Genomic DNA, 14,123 nt, shown 5'->3' on the forward strand with positions numbered 1-14,123 from the left:
AAAACACTTCCTAAATGCAGCAACATGTTGCATATTCGTAGACCTTCATGCATTATTCAGAATCATTCTCCTTGACCTGTAAATAATTCTTTTTCCTTCTCTGGTGTTCCATAATCCAGGACTGTGAATAATTTTCTGATTATCTTTTTTAGGATTCTCTTGAGTTATTTACGTGAACAAAAGCTTTTTACATCAAAATATTATAGTCCAAAGAATTATATTTATCACTACTACTTATAAGTTCTGTTAATCACAGAACTAAAACTATATTCACGCAGCAAAGTTTTTCAACATAGAATATTCATTTTAATATTTACAAAAAGCCAGTAATGTAATATAATACGTACTTAAAACACACATACAATTCAAATTTCTTTTCTGAGACTTGAAGTGCCATAGCTAGGTCACCAGTTGTTTTGTTATTTTTCATTTTCTCAGCTTTTGTTTCTTTTCTCTTGTCCATACCACAACATTGAAGCTATTGGGGTTTAAAAAGTCATACAATATTCTGGCTAGAACCGGGAATCCTCAATCCAGGTCCTGCAATTTCCTATTAATCCTCAGAATTCTTGCACGTCCTTTTCAGTCCTGGATTACTTCTGAGATTCCTCAGATCCTCTCTGGGTCAATACACCACAAACCTTCATTCAAAATACATCCTGAATATTTAACACTATTCTCCATCATTTCCTCTTTTATTTCAAATACTCAAAAATTATTTTTAGCCTGAACATTCAGCCATTTCACAGAGGCTTCTTCTGCCACTTCTTGTCCTCCTGATTGCAGCAAGTCATCCACATCCTGCATTAACCCAATCCCTGGGTAAATTCTTGTGATATTTTCTGCAAGGCTTGCCCCAATAAGGCTGGTGCTTCCGTGCATCCCTGCAGAAGGACCGTCCATGTCTTTCCCATTTTCCCTTCTACCTCTTGTTCCCACTCAAAGGCAAAATCCAGTTTACCATCCTGTGTAAGTGGGCATCCCCAGAAAGCATCTTTGCCATGAAGGACTGAATGGTGGCAGTGTGAGGAGGGCACCTGGTTCAAGATGGTGAAGAAGGATGTGAGAGCCCCTGGGTGCTGGGGCCCCCTTGGGCCCTGGGGTTCATCCCTCAGGGGCTGTAGAAACTCTGCCATGGCCTTTGCCTTCGCCTTGGCCTTTTCCTCATCCCTTCTTGCATTCCCCTGCTGTGCCTTTGTGACCAACTGCTCCAGGGGCTTCTTCTGCCCCTCCTGCAGCCCCCTCAGTGCCTGGGGGTGCTCATCCTCTGACAGCTGCTGAGCTTTCTGCTAAATCATTCCTTTCTGCAGTGACCCAGAGAAAGTCCTTAAAAGCTAATCTGGATGCTTGCCCGTCCAATGCCCATTTCGCAGCTGTTCCTTCCTGCTGCTCCTTGTGCTGTGGCTGCCGTGGCCAGCCCGTATCCCAGAGCCGGTGCCTGTCCTGCCGCAGTGTCCAAACGCGGCCCCCCCGGCGGGCAGGGCCGGCAGCTCCACGGGGCCGGGCAGCGGCCGGGGCGTCCCGCAGCCTCCTGGGGGCCGGGGGCCACTGCCGGGCCTGCAATTGCCGGGGGGTGCTGGGCTCAGGCAGCGCCCGGCGCTGAGCCCCGGCTGCCCCACAGCCCCGGCCCGGCCCCGCAGCTCCCCACAGGCCCCCAGCCCGTGCTCCCGGTGCCGCCCCTCTGCGCCCGCTCCTGCCGCTGCCCAGCACAGAGAAACCCCCTGCAATCCTCACCTCCTTGTGTGCCTGTCCTGGCAACCGGGGATACAAAGGATCTGCAGCAGCTGGAAACTTTTGAGGATAAGAGCCTACTGAAAAACATCCTCAGAATTTTTCTCTTCCTCCTCTTTTCCATCACCCTTTTTCTTCCCACAGAGATTCCTCCTGCTGCTTCTTTCCTGAACCATATTCCTGCACACTCCCCTTCACCCAATCCCTTCCCAGCACACCAACACCATCCATCCCTTGCTGTCTAACTCTCTTCTGGACTTCCCTTATTGCCCCTCTGGGTGTCCATATCCTTGATTACCTCTGGAATAATGTACAAACTACCTCAACATGCTCCCAAGGGACCCTTCAGAGATATTTTGGGATCATCATCTCTTTTGCTGGGATCCCTTCGTGGCTTTCCCTTTTTACCCTCCATGGGTGCCCTGCCATGTTTAGTCCCCGAAGATGCCACTGTAGTCCCTGCTGAGATTTTCAGTGCTGTCTGGCTGCCGACTCTTCCCAAACCCCCTGATCTGTCACTCGTCGGTCTCCTGGCCCCAGCGCCCCCCGGCAGGGGAATTTGGGGAGGTGGGAGCGGGGAGCGCCAAGGCCGGGCCCCTCCGCGCTGTGGTGGCGGCAGCGGCTGCAGTGGGGAGCGAGTGCGGGCGGGAGCGGCCGAGAGCCCAGCGCTGCCCCAGCCCGAGCTGCCCCAGCTCCATCGCTGCCCCTGCGCTGGGATGCTGTGGGTTTGGGGGGAAGAGGGAGCCGGCAGTGGGTGCTGGGCCTGGGGGCAGCAGGAGAAGGGAAGGAGAAGCAGGGTTGAAGAACAAAATGGTCAAAGGATGCACGTGGGAGGAGCAGGTGGGATTGTGCAGGAGAAAGAAGAGTAATGGAGGATGAGGAGTGTGAGGAAGAGTAGGGACACCGCAAGAGGGTCAGAAATGGGAAGCAGCACAATGTTCCACTCCTCCCTGTATCTGCAGCCTCTGCCCCAGCCCCAGGAGCGTTGCTCCCCCCACATGCAGCAGGTGACTGAAGAGGACCATCCATGATTTTCACAGGGGTGAATCTTGGTGTTTGTGAGCTTTATTGGGCTAAATGTTGGTGCTTTGGTTTTTTGCAGCGGCTGAATCTTTATATTTTGGAAGGGATTTGGGCTGAAACTTGCTTTTTGGGGAGTTTTTGATCTATGTCTTGATGTTTGGATAATTTTTGTGCTGAATCGTTGTGTTTTGGAGGTTCTTAGAGACGCAAGATGCCCAATGACTTCCTGAATTGCACTTTGGAAGGAGAAACCCCCAGCCCAAGGTGCTCTCTTGTGTTTTCCCCCAAACCAGGATTTGTCATTCCAAAGGCGTCAGTGGATGGAGGAGGAGGAAATACCCCAGAGATCCCACAGGAAGAGGGGCTGCAAACCCAGCCCAGGGATCTGCGAGGAGGAAAGACCCTCCCTGAGCCGGGAAGGCGGCCGGAGATCCAGGCAGAGCTCAGAGCTGGTGGAGAAGCCTCATGGAGGGGAGAAGCCCCACAAGTGCTTGGAATGTGGGAAGGGTTTCAGCTGCAGCTCCAAGCTGATCCAACACCAGATGATCCACACTGGGGAGAAGCCCTATGAGTGTGGGAAATGCAGGAAGAGCTTCAGGACTATTTCTTATCTGATGCAGCACCAGGTGATCCACACAGGGGAACGGCCCTACACCTGCTTGGAATGTGGGAAGAGTTTTGCGTGGAGCACTGCCCTGAGAAGCCACCAGCGCATCCACACTGGGGAGAGGCCCTACAAGTGTCCTGAGTGTGGGAAGAGGTTTCAGACCAGCTCCAGTCTCCTCCTACATGAGCGGATTCACACAGAGGAGAGGCCCTTCCGCTGCCCCGACTGCGGGAAGAGATTCAACCGCAACGACACCCTCACTGTCCACCGGCGCATCCACACTGGGGAGAGGCCCTACGAGTGTCCTGAGTGTGGGAAGAGCTTCTCACAGAGCTCTCACTTGACCCGACACCAACGGAGGCACCACTAAGGGAAGCCCTGTGAGTGCCCCGAGTGTGGGAAGAGCTTCGTGCTCTGCTCCAGCTCCATCCCCCGTGGGAGGATCGGTGTTGGATGATCCCCAGTGACCCCCGTTGGGCAGAGCCCTGGTGATCTTTGGTCCTGGTTATCCCCGTTGGGTGGGGGGAAGGGGTTGGAGAGATTTCTTTCCCTTCTCCTTGTGCTGCTGTGATTTGGTTGGTAATAAATTCCCTCGCTGTGCCCAGGCTGGCTCTGTTGTTCCCGTGCCGGTGCTCGGGGCGGGATCTCTCCTGTTCCTTCTGTCAACTGCCGGGCCTCTCCTCAGCCAATCAGAGAATGCGATGAAGAAGATTCAGCCAATCAGAGAGAGCAGCTGTGATGACTCACCGGTTGCCGGGCAGACCCGCAGCACCCAGTGTTCCCCACCTGGACCCGCCCTCCCCGCCCAGTCACGATCCCCCCGCGGGGTCCCCCCAGTTCCTCCCCAGTCCCGCCCCACAATAAACGGGACCGGGGCGAACTGGGCAGCTTTATTGGGAGCACTGGGAGCAGCTGTGCTGGGGGGTCACACGGTGCCTCCAAAATCAGCGGGTGGATGGATCTGGGGGTCCCAGCTGGTGGAAGGCCACTGCTGCTGGCTCAGGAGCTCTGTGGGCAGAGAAGAGTGGGTGACCCTGGGTGGGGGCCCCAGGGGGAGCACACACGCTCCAGGATAGGGGGCATATGACTCCCTAGGACCCCCCTCACCTTCTTTCGCAGGTAGAGCCGAGCCCCTGGGCCAGGAAGCTGAAGCCAAACACGGAACCCTCGATCCCCATTGGCACCTTGCTGCTGGCGGAGTCCGGCGGCATCTCTGGGTGTCCAAAGGGGTCAGGACCCCCAAAACCTCTCAGACACCCCAAGCCCCTACAAGCACCTTCCCAATCGTCCCCAGCCCACACAGGGCCCCCTGAAACCTCCTCCTAAACTCTTCCCAGCCACCCCAGGACCCACCAAAGCACCTCCTGTCCCTTTCAGGATCCCACAGCCCCCTCCCAATTGCCCCCCACTGCCCAAGAACCCCCAAACCCTCTCCCAGTCCCTTCCCAGTCCCACCAGGATTCACCTACACCATCCCAGTCTCTTCCCATCACAACCAGCCTCATTCCAACTGCTTTCCAATTCCTGATCATTTTCCATCCCCTCCAGACTCCCTCAAATTCCTCCCAGTAACACCCAGTACCCCCAAACTCCCTCCCAGTGCCCACCAGGACCCCTACAACCCCATCCCGCCCTCCCCAGCATTCTTCAAACTCCTTCTCAGACCTTCTAAACCCCTGAGCCGTACTCCCAATTTCAAGTAGACTCTCTGAAACTCTCCCCCAGTTACTCCCAGCACACCCTAATCCGTCTTCCAGCTCTCCCGGTTCCTCTCCCACTCCCCCCACACTGTGGGGTCTGGGCCGTGCCCCAGTGCCGGCTCAGGGGGTGCTCCAGGCTGACGTCTCCACCTGGAGCTGGAGCTGAGCCCGTGCCAGGAGGGGTTTCCAGCAGCACCAGGAGCTGGTAGAAATCCAGTCCCCATTGGGGACCAGGTCAGTGGCCACCACGTGTCCCGAGAGCTCCTGCTGGCCCTGGAACCAGCTCAGCTGGATGTTGGCAGGGTAGAAATCCATCAGGGAGCAGGGCAGGCAGCCGGGGCCGGGCTGGGAGCTCGAGGGCCGCAGCGAGATGGGGACACTGGGGGGCACTGGGAGAGAGTGGGGACACACTGGGATCAGCTTGGGGGAACTGGGATATGTGAAGGAGGGCTGGTGTGGTACTTTGAAAGACTGGGAATAAAATTGGAGAGAGTGGAGTGGATTGGAATAATGGGAGAGAGGGTAGCGGTCTGGAATTGGACTGAAAAGGACTTGGAACAGACTGGAAGTGCCTGGGAAGGCACTGGGAGAGACGGTGGAGGTCCCGGATTGGAATTAGAAACACTGGGAGTGGACAGGGAATGGAATGGCTGTGGACTGAGAGGAATTTGGAGGGACTCTGGTGACACTCGGAAGGACCATGAGGACGCCGGGACAGACTGGGATGGACTGGGAGAGCCACTGTAGTCACTTGGGGTGAGGGGCAGGAGGCCCCGGGGATGGGCACAAGAAGGGCTGACGTGTCTCGGGTGATTCCCAGGGAGGTTTTGGGGGGCTCCAGGGTCATTCCCAGGGCAGGGCCCGAGGGGACACGCTCTGCCCCACGCTCACCTCTGCGCTCCACGAGGAACGGGCTGGACAACTCGTAGTTGTGCCGGCAGTGCCTGTCCACCGCAGCCCGTCTGTACTCCATCCATTGCGGGTCGCTGTTCCAGTGCCTGGCAGCCTTGTCCCCAAAGGAGGTGTCCCCACGTGCAGCCCCACATCGCTGCCCAAGTGCAGGAACTGCTCCCGCTTGGAGATGTTCCTCTCCACGAACCTCAGCCGGTCGGTGCCGTGAATGAAGTGACACTCGGACTAAACCATCTCCTGGAACAGCGCTGTGTGTGCAGGACACAGGTCCGGGGGTGTCCCCCCAGCAGCCCCCCAGCAGCCCACAGTAGCCGAGAGCTCCGGGGCAACCCCGGCTCCGCAGCCCCAGTGCCCCGCGGCCGCCATGGGACCCTTCTTCCCGCTGTCCCAGTTCCTCTTTTCCACCCTTCTTTGTCTTTTCCTCCCCCTTTCCCAACACTCCCCAGTCGCCTGCCCCCCGCAACATCTGTTTGGGGGTCCCACCTCCCCATTTCCCTTTCTCTCACCACTGTTCCCACCGTTCCCACCACTTCCCGCCCCTCCCGCTCACCCGAGAGCTCCGCACCCCCAGCCCGGGGGGCTCCCAGTGGCACCAGTAGGGCCCCAGCTGCCCCACACGCCCCATGGCCAGCGCCGGGCAGGGTCTGACACCTCTCCCCTGTTGGAACCCTGGAAACTGAGGGGTTTGGGCTTTCTGTGCTGACAGGCACTGACCCCCAGGAAAACACTGCTTTTGACCTGAGGCTCTGAAGAAGGTTTCCAGAATTGAGTGATAGATCTGGGATCACTGGTGTGTTGTTGGAATAGAAATGTGCAGTGTCACATAGTGGAAAATTTAGAATTTGTGATTTTAGAATATAGTAATATATATTAAACAAGATGGAGATTTTAGGGCGGAGGTTTCTTTCTTCTTCACTTTCTTCATGGGTCAAGGTGGTACTTCTGTAATTAGAAAATTCCGCATTTCAGGTCACGGGTGATTGGTTCTTGGGCTATTATGGTGTCTTTTTTTAATTGGACTCATTGGCCCTTAAAAGGCCTTGTAGAGAGAGATACGTGTCCATTTTTAGCCTGTTACCTAGAAGTGTTGTAGAACTCACTGTAATATAGATAAGAATTAATAAATATCTGAGTCTGAACACGAAATTCCGTGTCTAGAGCATTTAATCTCGACTCTAGAAAAAGAAAAAAGAAGATAAAACGCGATACCCCCTCCCCAAATTCTCCTGGCGGGGGGCGCTGGGGGCAGGGCACGGGTGGAGTCCAGGTGAGGAGCTCTGGGCGCTCTGGGACTGCCTGAGGAGTCATCAGCGCCGCGCGCTCTGATTGGCTCAATTATTTTGGTGCCTTCTCTGATTGGCTGAGGAGAGGCCCGGGAGTTGAGAGGAGGACCGGGAGAGATCCTGCCCCAGGCTAGCGGTGGAAGAACATCCAATTAACAAGGCATGCAGATCATTTCCCAGCGGTGCCCACACTCCTGTAGGAACTAAATGCACCGAGGATCTCACGAGGGTCACCAACTCTGTGGCGGCCAAATCCAGCCCTGCGCTCCCTGCGGGTGCGGGCACTCTGGGAAGGGCTCAGCTGCGGCTCAGATGGCCGGAGAGTGGCTTGGTGGTCACCTCGTGTGTGAGGCAGTGATGGGCTGGGGAGATGCGTGGACACCACATGATCAGAGAGCTGACTGGGTAAAGGGACACGCCAACAGCGACACCGCAGTGACAGGCAGCCAATGCGGGCTTGTTTCAGTAAAGTTTGGGCTAAGTTTGGGTTAAGTTTCGAGTATAAAAAGGCTCAGTTGGTTACAATAAACGATCTTCTTCGGAGCAAGCAATCAAATCTGTGTGTCTTTGTTCCTCATTGCTACACATGACCATGAGATGACCATGACGATGACTCAGCTGTGATCCTGACATGACCATCTGTCTTCGGTTTGAGTTGCCAATTTAAATAGACTTATTTTTTCTGTTGTGAGACAGAACCAGGAGCAAAAGAGCAAGGCAGGCCTAAAACTTGAGAGAGTATAAAAGAAAATTTATTAACTACATAAGCAAAAAGAGAGAGAAAAAAAAATTCAGAATAAGATTTTTCAGATCACTCCTTCCCGCCCTCTCCCAATCTTCATGTCTCTTTCCATGGTTTATAGGAATATTCAGTACATCAGTTCATCCCTACAATTTCACAAAAAGATTTTCAGCCATTTCAGCATCTTCTCATTCTCCTTCCATCTTAAAAACTTAGCTCTTACATCATTGACTTCAGAAATCTTCTTATTCCTTCATATTTAAATGAAAGGCTGGAGGCTATGCAAATCTTATCTGAGCACTAAAGAGTTAAAGTTTAACACAACTACTAAAGTTGGGCCAGGCTCAGGCCGTGCTGGGGGGGCAGCTGAGGTGTCAATCAGCCTTTCTGGGGCTGGGCTGCAGCCCCACACTGCTCATGGCCACCCGGGCAGGCCCGGCCCGTCCGGCAGCAGCAAGAGTCGGCCTCCCCCCCACGCCAGAGCCGCAGGCCCGTGGAGGAGGAAGCTGTGAAGGTCTTATCACAAAACATTTTCTCCCCCCGGCCATCGGGTCCCCCTCGTTGGCAAACGGGGCCCAAGCGGCCTCCCGAGCCTCCCCCCCGCATGGGGGAGGGGGAAGCTCAGGTTGATGTTACCTGCTCAGCCACTGGAAAGACAAAGAGACTCAGTTCTGGATTACCTCCTTCAAAATGTGTGTTCCCGGAGCGAACTAACTTTTCTTTAATTGGCTGTTGCAGGTATCCCAACCCCCAGAGAAAAAATTCCCTTAGGAAGAACCTCTTCTGAGTTTCTTCTTCCTAAGTCAACCTATCACAGTGACCCAGAGAACCTTCCAAGCGTTCTTTTCGTGAGCTGCTGCTGTGATGTCACAGGAGCGTTGCCACATCCCAGCGGTGCTCCCGTTGCTGTGGGACACAGAGGCCTCAGTGCCCAGAGGCTCTGGGTGCCTGCTGACTGCCGGAGGATCCTCCTGCCCGAGGCATTCTCGGCAGCCAGCCCAGCCCTGACCCGTGTCCGTGTGTGCCTGCAGGGGTGCAGCCTGCAGACGTGTGCAGCGCAGCCACAATGATCCAGCAAGTGGTTGCTGCAGTTTGCACTCTGTACTCTGTGGCTTATTCGGGGTATTTTTTAACCCACTTGGCAAGTAAGTTGAGGTTTTCTCTCGGTGCAGCATCTGTGGCTTTGGGCTTGCTGTGTGCTTTCTGTTCTTCCCTGGACCTTTGAGTTGACTTTGTAACCAAATTGCCATGAAGACACCGTTGGTTTGGGAGAGCTCCTGCCAGCAGCTGCAGCTCAAAAAGGGGGTGTCTGCAGCCAGCGAGGCGTTTGCAATGAGGCCTGGGGGGGTTCTGTTCCCTCGAGCAGGGCGTCTGTGGCAGTGGAGCCTGGAACTCCCTTTGTTTGCTGGTCCAGCCAAGAACTGACACAGCCCAGGATTTTGTGCTGTTCTCTTGCTTGCTCTGTGAAGGGACTGTGGCTCCTGGAGGGATGCTGTGAAAGCAAAATGTTCTCTTGGGGTTACCTTGCTCCGTGGCATTTCCCACCACGGGCAATTTTTTTCCTACCAGCATCTGGTTCATGTTCCCTCTCCCATTGCAGGGCACCTCATGCGTGGATCCCAAGCAGCTCCTCCTTCGGTGAGTGGGAAGAAACCTCTGGTGTTCAGAATTGTGCAGCAAATTGTGAGCTCTGTGTGTGGCAGCCGAGTGCCATCCTGGGAGGCCGAAGGAAAGTCCCTGTCAGGGTCTTTGCAGCAGCAGCAGCAGCAGCAAAGGGATCCCTGGCAGTTTTCTCCTTTTCTGCTGAAGAGTTTTAGAAGAGCTGCAGGTCTGGTTTTGCAGGCAGAGGATTTGCCTTAGCCATGGTGAAATACCGAATTCCCAACAATAAGTGGCAATGTCACTTTTAGCCCATTGTTAGTTTGTACAACTCTGAACTCTGTTTGTGCTTCGTGCAGCTGGATGTGTAGCTGAGGATAAATAAGGTGACAACTGAGATCGAACTTCCTGTCCCTCACGCTACTGTCTGTCCTCAGGGCACCAAAGCTGCATCAGCACCTCCTCTGGCTCCCTCTGCTTCCAAAGAGGAAGAAGACAGCAGTGAGATTCCCGCTGTTCTGGAGGACGATGGTGAACACCCCGTGGTTTGGGAATACAACAGCAAGGCTCCCGCAGTGTGGGACAAGGACAGTGGACATCTCCCGGCATGGGAGGAGGATGGTGGATATCCCCTGGCATGGGACAAGGATAGAAAAGCTCCCATGGCGTGGGATGAGGGCGACGGACATCTCCCGGTGTGGGATGAGGACAGAGGACATCCTGTGGCTCGGGAAGAGGAGGGTGAACATATCCCAGCACGGGATGTGGATGGTGAACGTCTCGCGGCTTGGAAAGATGATGGAGAACCTGCCTCTGCTTGGGAAGAGGATGGAGAACCTGCAGCATTTTGGGAAGAGGACGAGGAACCTCCTTCTGCTTGGGAAGAGCACACTGAACCTCCCTCCGCTGTGGGATCCTGGGCTGAACATTCTGACAGCAGCACAGCCCTGCAGCCAGAGGGGACAGGGGAGCGGTGCCTGATGCAGCTGAGTACGTCTGTTCTGTTCCTGTGTGCCAGAGCAGGGTGCTGTGTGTGTGTCTCAGCATGAGCTGCACCCAGTGCTGCTCTGCAGCTGAATGTCACCGAGTCATTCATTGTCCTTCCCCAGCTGACACCAAGGGGCTCATGGCCCCAGGGAGTGGGGCTGCATTCTGGCTCTGCTGCAAGGCGGGGTCTCCATCTGGGAGGGAGCATCTTCCACGTGGTTTCTTTCAGGGAACATCGTGAGCGTGGGGGAGCCTGCTGAGAAATACCTGGGACTGGAGCAGATTGGCCAAGGGTAAGTGCATGGCAGTTCCTTCTGCACAAGCAGGGCCCAGGTATTTTGCTGGAGTCAGGAGAGCTCCAAACACCCTCCGACACTGGGGTATGATCCTGCTGTCTCTCAGTTTTGATCAGAATTGATAACTGTGGTCAGAAGGCACAGTCAAAGGCCTCTGAGGCTGGCAGTGTCCTGCCTGCAGCAAGGAGCAGGACCTGGAAGGTCTTCTGTGCCTGGAATTTGATTGCCCTAAAGAGCAACTCACCATCTGGTGACTCTCAGAAAACAGTTCTCAAGAAGAACTAATAAGTGCTTTTTTCAGCACAGGTAATAAACTCCATGCATTCAGTAACAGACACAGAGCTGCTGCACTCGAGGGGAAAATGCATCACCTGCCTGATGGCAGGGCCCTTGTGGATCCTGCAAGTCTTAGGCAGGAAATGCAAAAGGATGAAATACATTCTTTTCCACTTCTTTAGACACCAACTCCCACCTCAGGTTTTGAACTAAAGGAATTCAGTGTGGACATTCGCTCCAGCCCTTTTCCTTCGTGTTGGGCTCAGTTTTCTCTTGCACACCTTGCATGGCAGACGGCTGGTGGCTGCTGCACTGCTGTTTGAAGGGTCGATGCACGCAGGTGTTTTGTGAATGCTGCAGGCAGCAGAGATCTCCTGTCTGGGCTGCCTTTCACTCCCAGAGCCTAAAGCTCTGCTTCTTTCTTCTCTGCTGTTTTGTCTCCAGGGCTTTTGGAACTGTTTATAAAGGACTCGACAGGGCCACTGGAGGAGAGGTCAGTGCCACCACGTCCAGCACGTCTGGCAGCTCTCGAGGGCTTTCCCCTCTGCTGGGAGCTGTGGCTGCAGCTTTGGGGGCCCAGCAGAGCTTTCCTGCACAGGCTGCTCCTCTGAAGGCAGAGCAGTGTCAGCCTTCAGAACACAGCTGGGACAGACTTGGTGCTTCTGAAGTGCCCAGAGGAATGCAAGGAGGGCAGTGGTGTCTGTCAGAGCTGGACACCATGGCTTGGTCTTCATATCTAAAACCATGAATGCATCAGCAGGTGGAGACTGAGGCCCAATTTATCTTCATCCCAGCCTTGGGCAGGAACACTATTTAGCAGTTTTTCCATCCTGCTTTTCATCTTCAAAGGCCTAATTAGGCCTAATTAGGGAGAGATCCTGCTTGGGCTCAGTTTGGGGTTTTAGTCCTACTGCAGCTGTTCACAGAGAGAGAGGGAGAGAAATGAGAAGATGGATGTCCAGAGCAAAGCTCTCTGCTAAACGCTGCAGTTGAAACACAACTGGGTCTGGTGTCAGTGACACCCTGTGACAATGGATGTCTGTGTCTGCTTTATTGTGCAATCCCAAACAGAGCAGTGGCATTTGAAATCATGACCAAGTCCCATAGAATTGCTAAAGGGTTCTGGGCTGTTTTGCTCTGTTTCACAGCATCAGAATTACCTCCTGCTTGCAAAATGTGTTTAAATAATAACGATGATGATGATCATCATCATCACCGGAGTGGTGATAAACTAAGGCCATTTGAGAAGATGCAGATTCTGTAGGTGCAGAAAATGTTGTTAGAGCTTTGAGGCTGACAGCTGAGGGACCATTTCTGCAGAGCTTACAAGGCCAAATGTCTCTGGCCACGTGTCCTGTAAGCAGCCCCCAGCCAGCAGAGAAATGGGCTGTGGGCATGGCACTTGCTGAGCTCTGGTGTCCCATGCCAAGGCAGTTTGGCACAGCCTGGCTCTGTCGCTCCAAAAAGATTCACTCCATGCTTGCTGTGGTCTCCTGCCACAGACCCCTCCAGCTAAAGGTCTGCAATGTCACTTCAGGTGGCCATAAAGAAAATGAGTCTCAGAGAGCAGAACAGGGAACGAGCTGTGAATGAGATCCTGCTCCTGAAAGGCAAGAACCACCCCAACATTGTCATCTTTTTGGACAGGTGAGTGCTTCAGGTCTTATCCTGTGCAAGGGCCCTGTGTTAATCTTTCATTCGTAGTCAGTAGCCTCTTCTGAAAAAGCCTGACCTGGCCATATCTTCAACAACGGCCTGGCAGTTCACTCCCTCCATGCTTTTGTTTGGTTTTTTTCTTCAAGCTGAAACCCTTTGCTGTGCCTTATGACAAGTGCTGAAAAACCATGGCAGAAATTATTTCCCTTGGCTTCTTCTTCCCAACTCTTTTCCATTGCTGCAGATGCCAGGAAGTCCAGGTTTCCAGAAATGCCTCATTTGCCCATTTTTCAATGGCCTTGCCTGTTTCTGAAGGGACTTTGTGTAAGGTTTTCCAAAGAGTTGATAACTTTTGTCCCAAGTGCTGTACGGCCTCCTTGCCTGGATAACTCTGAAAGTTGCATTGCCTTGTTCTGGAGGGAATGGTGGAACTGATGAGTTCAGATGCTGAACCAGCTGGGGGCAAGTGTTGTGGTTTCACACTGATCTGGGCTGTTGCTAAACTGCGTTTTTCACTTGCTTGCCATCTAAGGCATCTCCTTTCTCACAGGTGTCTCCTTCTCCTTCAGACTGTGCAGATTCCAAGGTCTGTGCAGGAATGTCTCTCCATCTGATCGTGTTCTCATTGACAAGTGACCTGGAAACAAAACTCCACTCGAGGCTTTTCCATGGGGAAATTGAGCAGTGCACATTCATCTCCATGCTGTTGTTTTCCTCTTCCAGCTTCCTTGTTGACGAAGATCTCTGGCTGGTGATGGAATACGTGGATGGAGCAACTTTGCAGGACGTTGTCAGACAGACACGCATGGCTGAAGGAGAGATGGCAGCTGTCAGTCGGGAGGTGAGGGATCCTGCTTGTGCTTCCCATGGCTTGGACACGATGGTCCTTCCAAACAGGCTGTGAGAGCAGGAGGGGCTCCATGCTCAGGGCTTTGTTTCTGTGTTGTTTTTATGAATTGGAGAAGAAAGAGCCTCTGAAGTCAGTGGCCTGCCAGTATCACTACACTTCTACTCTGTTCTTGTCCTCTTTCCTGCTGCTGTGGTACTCTCTCTGTCTTTCTTTGATTTGATTTGATTTGCTGTTCTCAGCTTTGCCTTGAACCATTTGCCTGGACTGTCTCCTGGCCTGTCACAGCAAAGTTGCTGCTGGGAGAATTCCAAACTGTCCTTTCTTGTGTGATGTGTTGTGACAATTGATTTTTATTCTTGTGTTTCTTCTTGTCTCTCAGTGTCTGCAGGGCCTGGATTTCCTCCATTCCAACCGGGTGATCCACAGAGATCTGAAGAGCTCCAACATCCTTCTGGGAATGG

General features: G+C 53.6%; 1 protein-coding gene across 1 annotated transcript in view; it reads left to right on the top strand.

The window, feature by feature from the left end:
- The window catches only part of LOC148219424 (uncharacterized), a 73,597-nt gene that overhangs the window by 34,460 nt on the left and 25,014 nt on the right, over positions 1-14,123 (top strand). Inside the window, 1 exon segment of the mRNA XM_088157602.1 lies at positions 3,275-3,770. Coding sequence (XP_088013728.1) covers positions 3,275-3,770 — 496 coding nt within the window.

This window comes from Sturnus vulgaris, unplaced genomic scaffold (assembly GCF_052056855.1).
Source record: "Sturnus vulgaris isolate bStuVul1 unplaced genomic scaffold, bStuVul1.hap1 Scaffold_141, whole genome shotgun sequence".
Taxonomy (NCBI): domain Eukaryota; kingdom Metazoa; phylum Chordata; class Aves; order Passeriformes; family Sturnidae; genus Sturnus; species Sturnus vulgaris.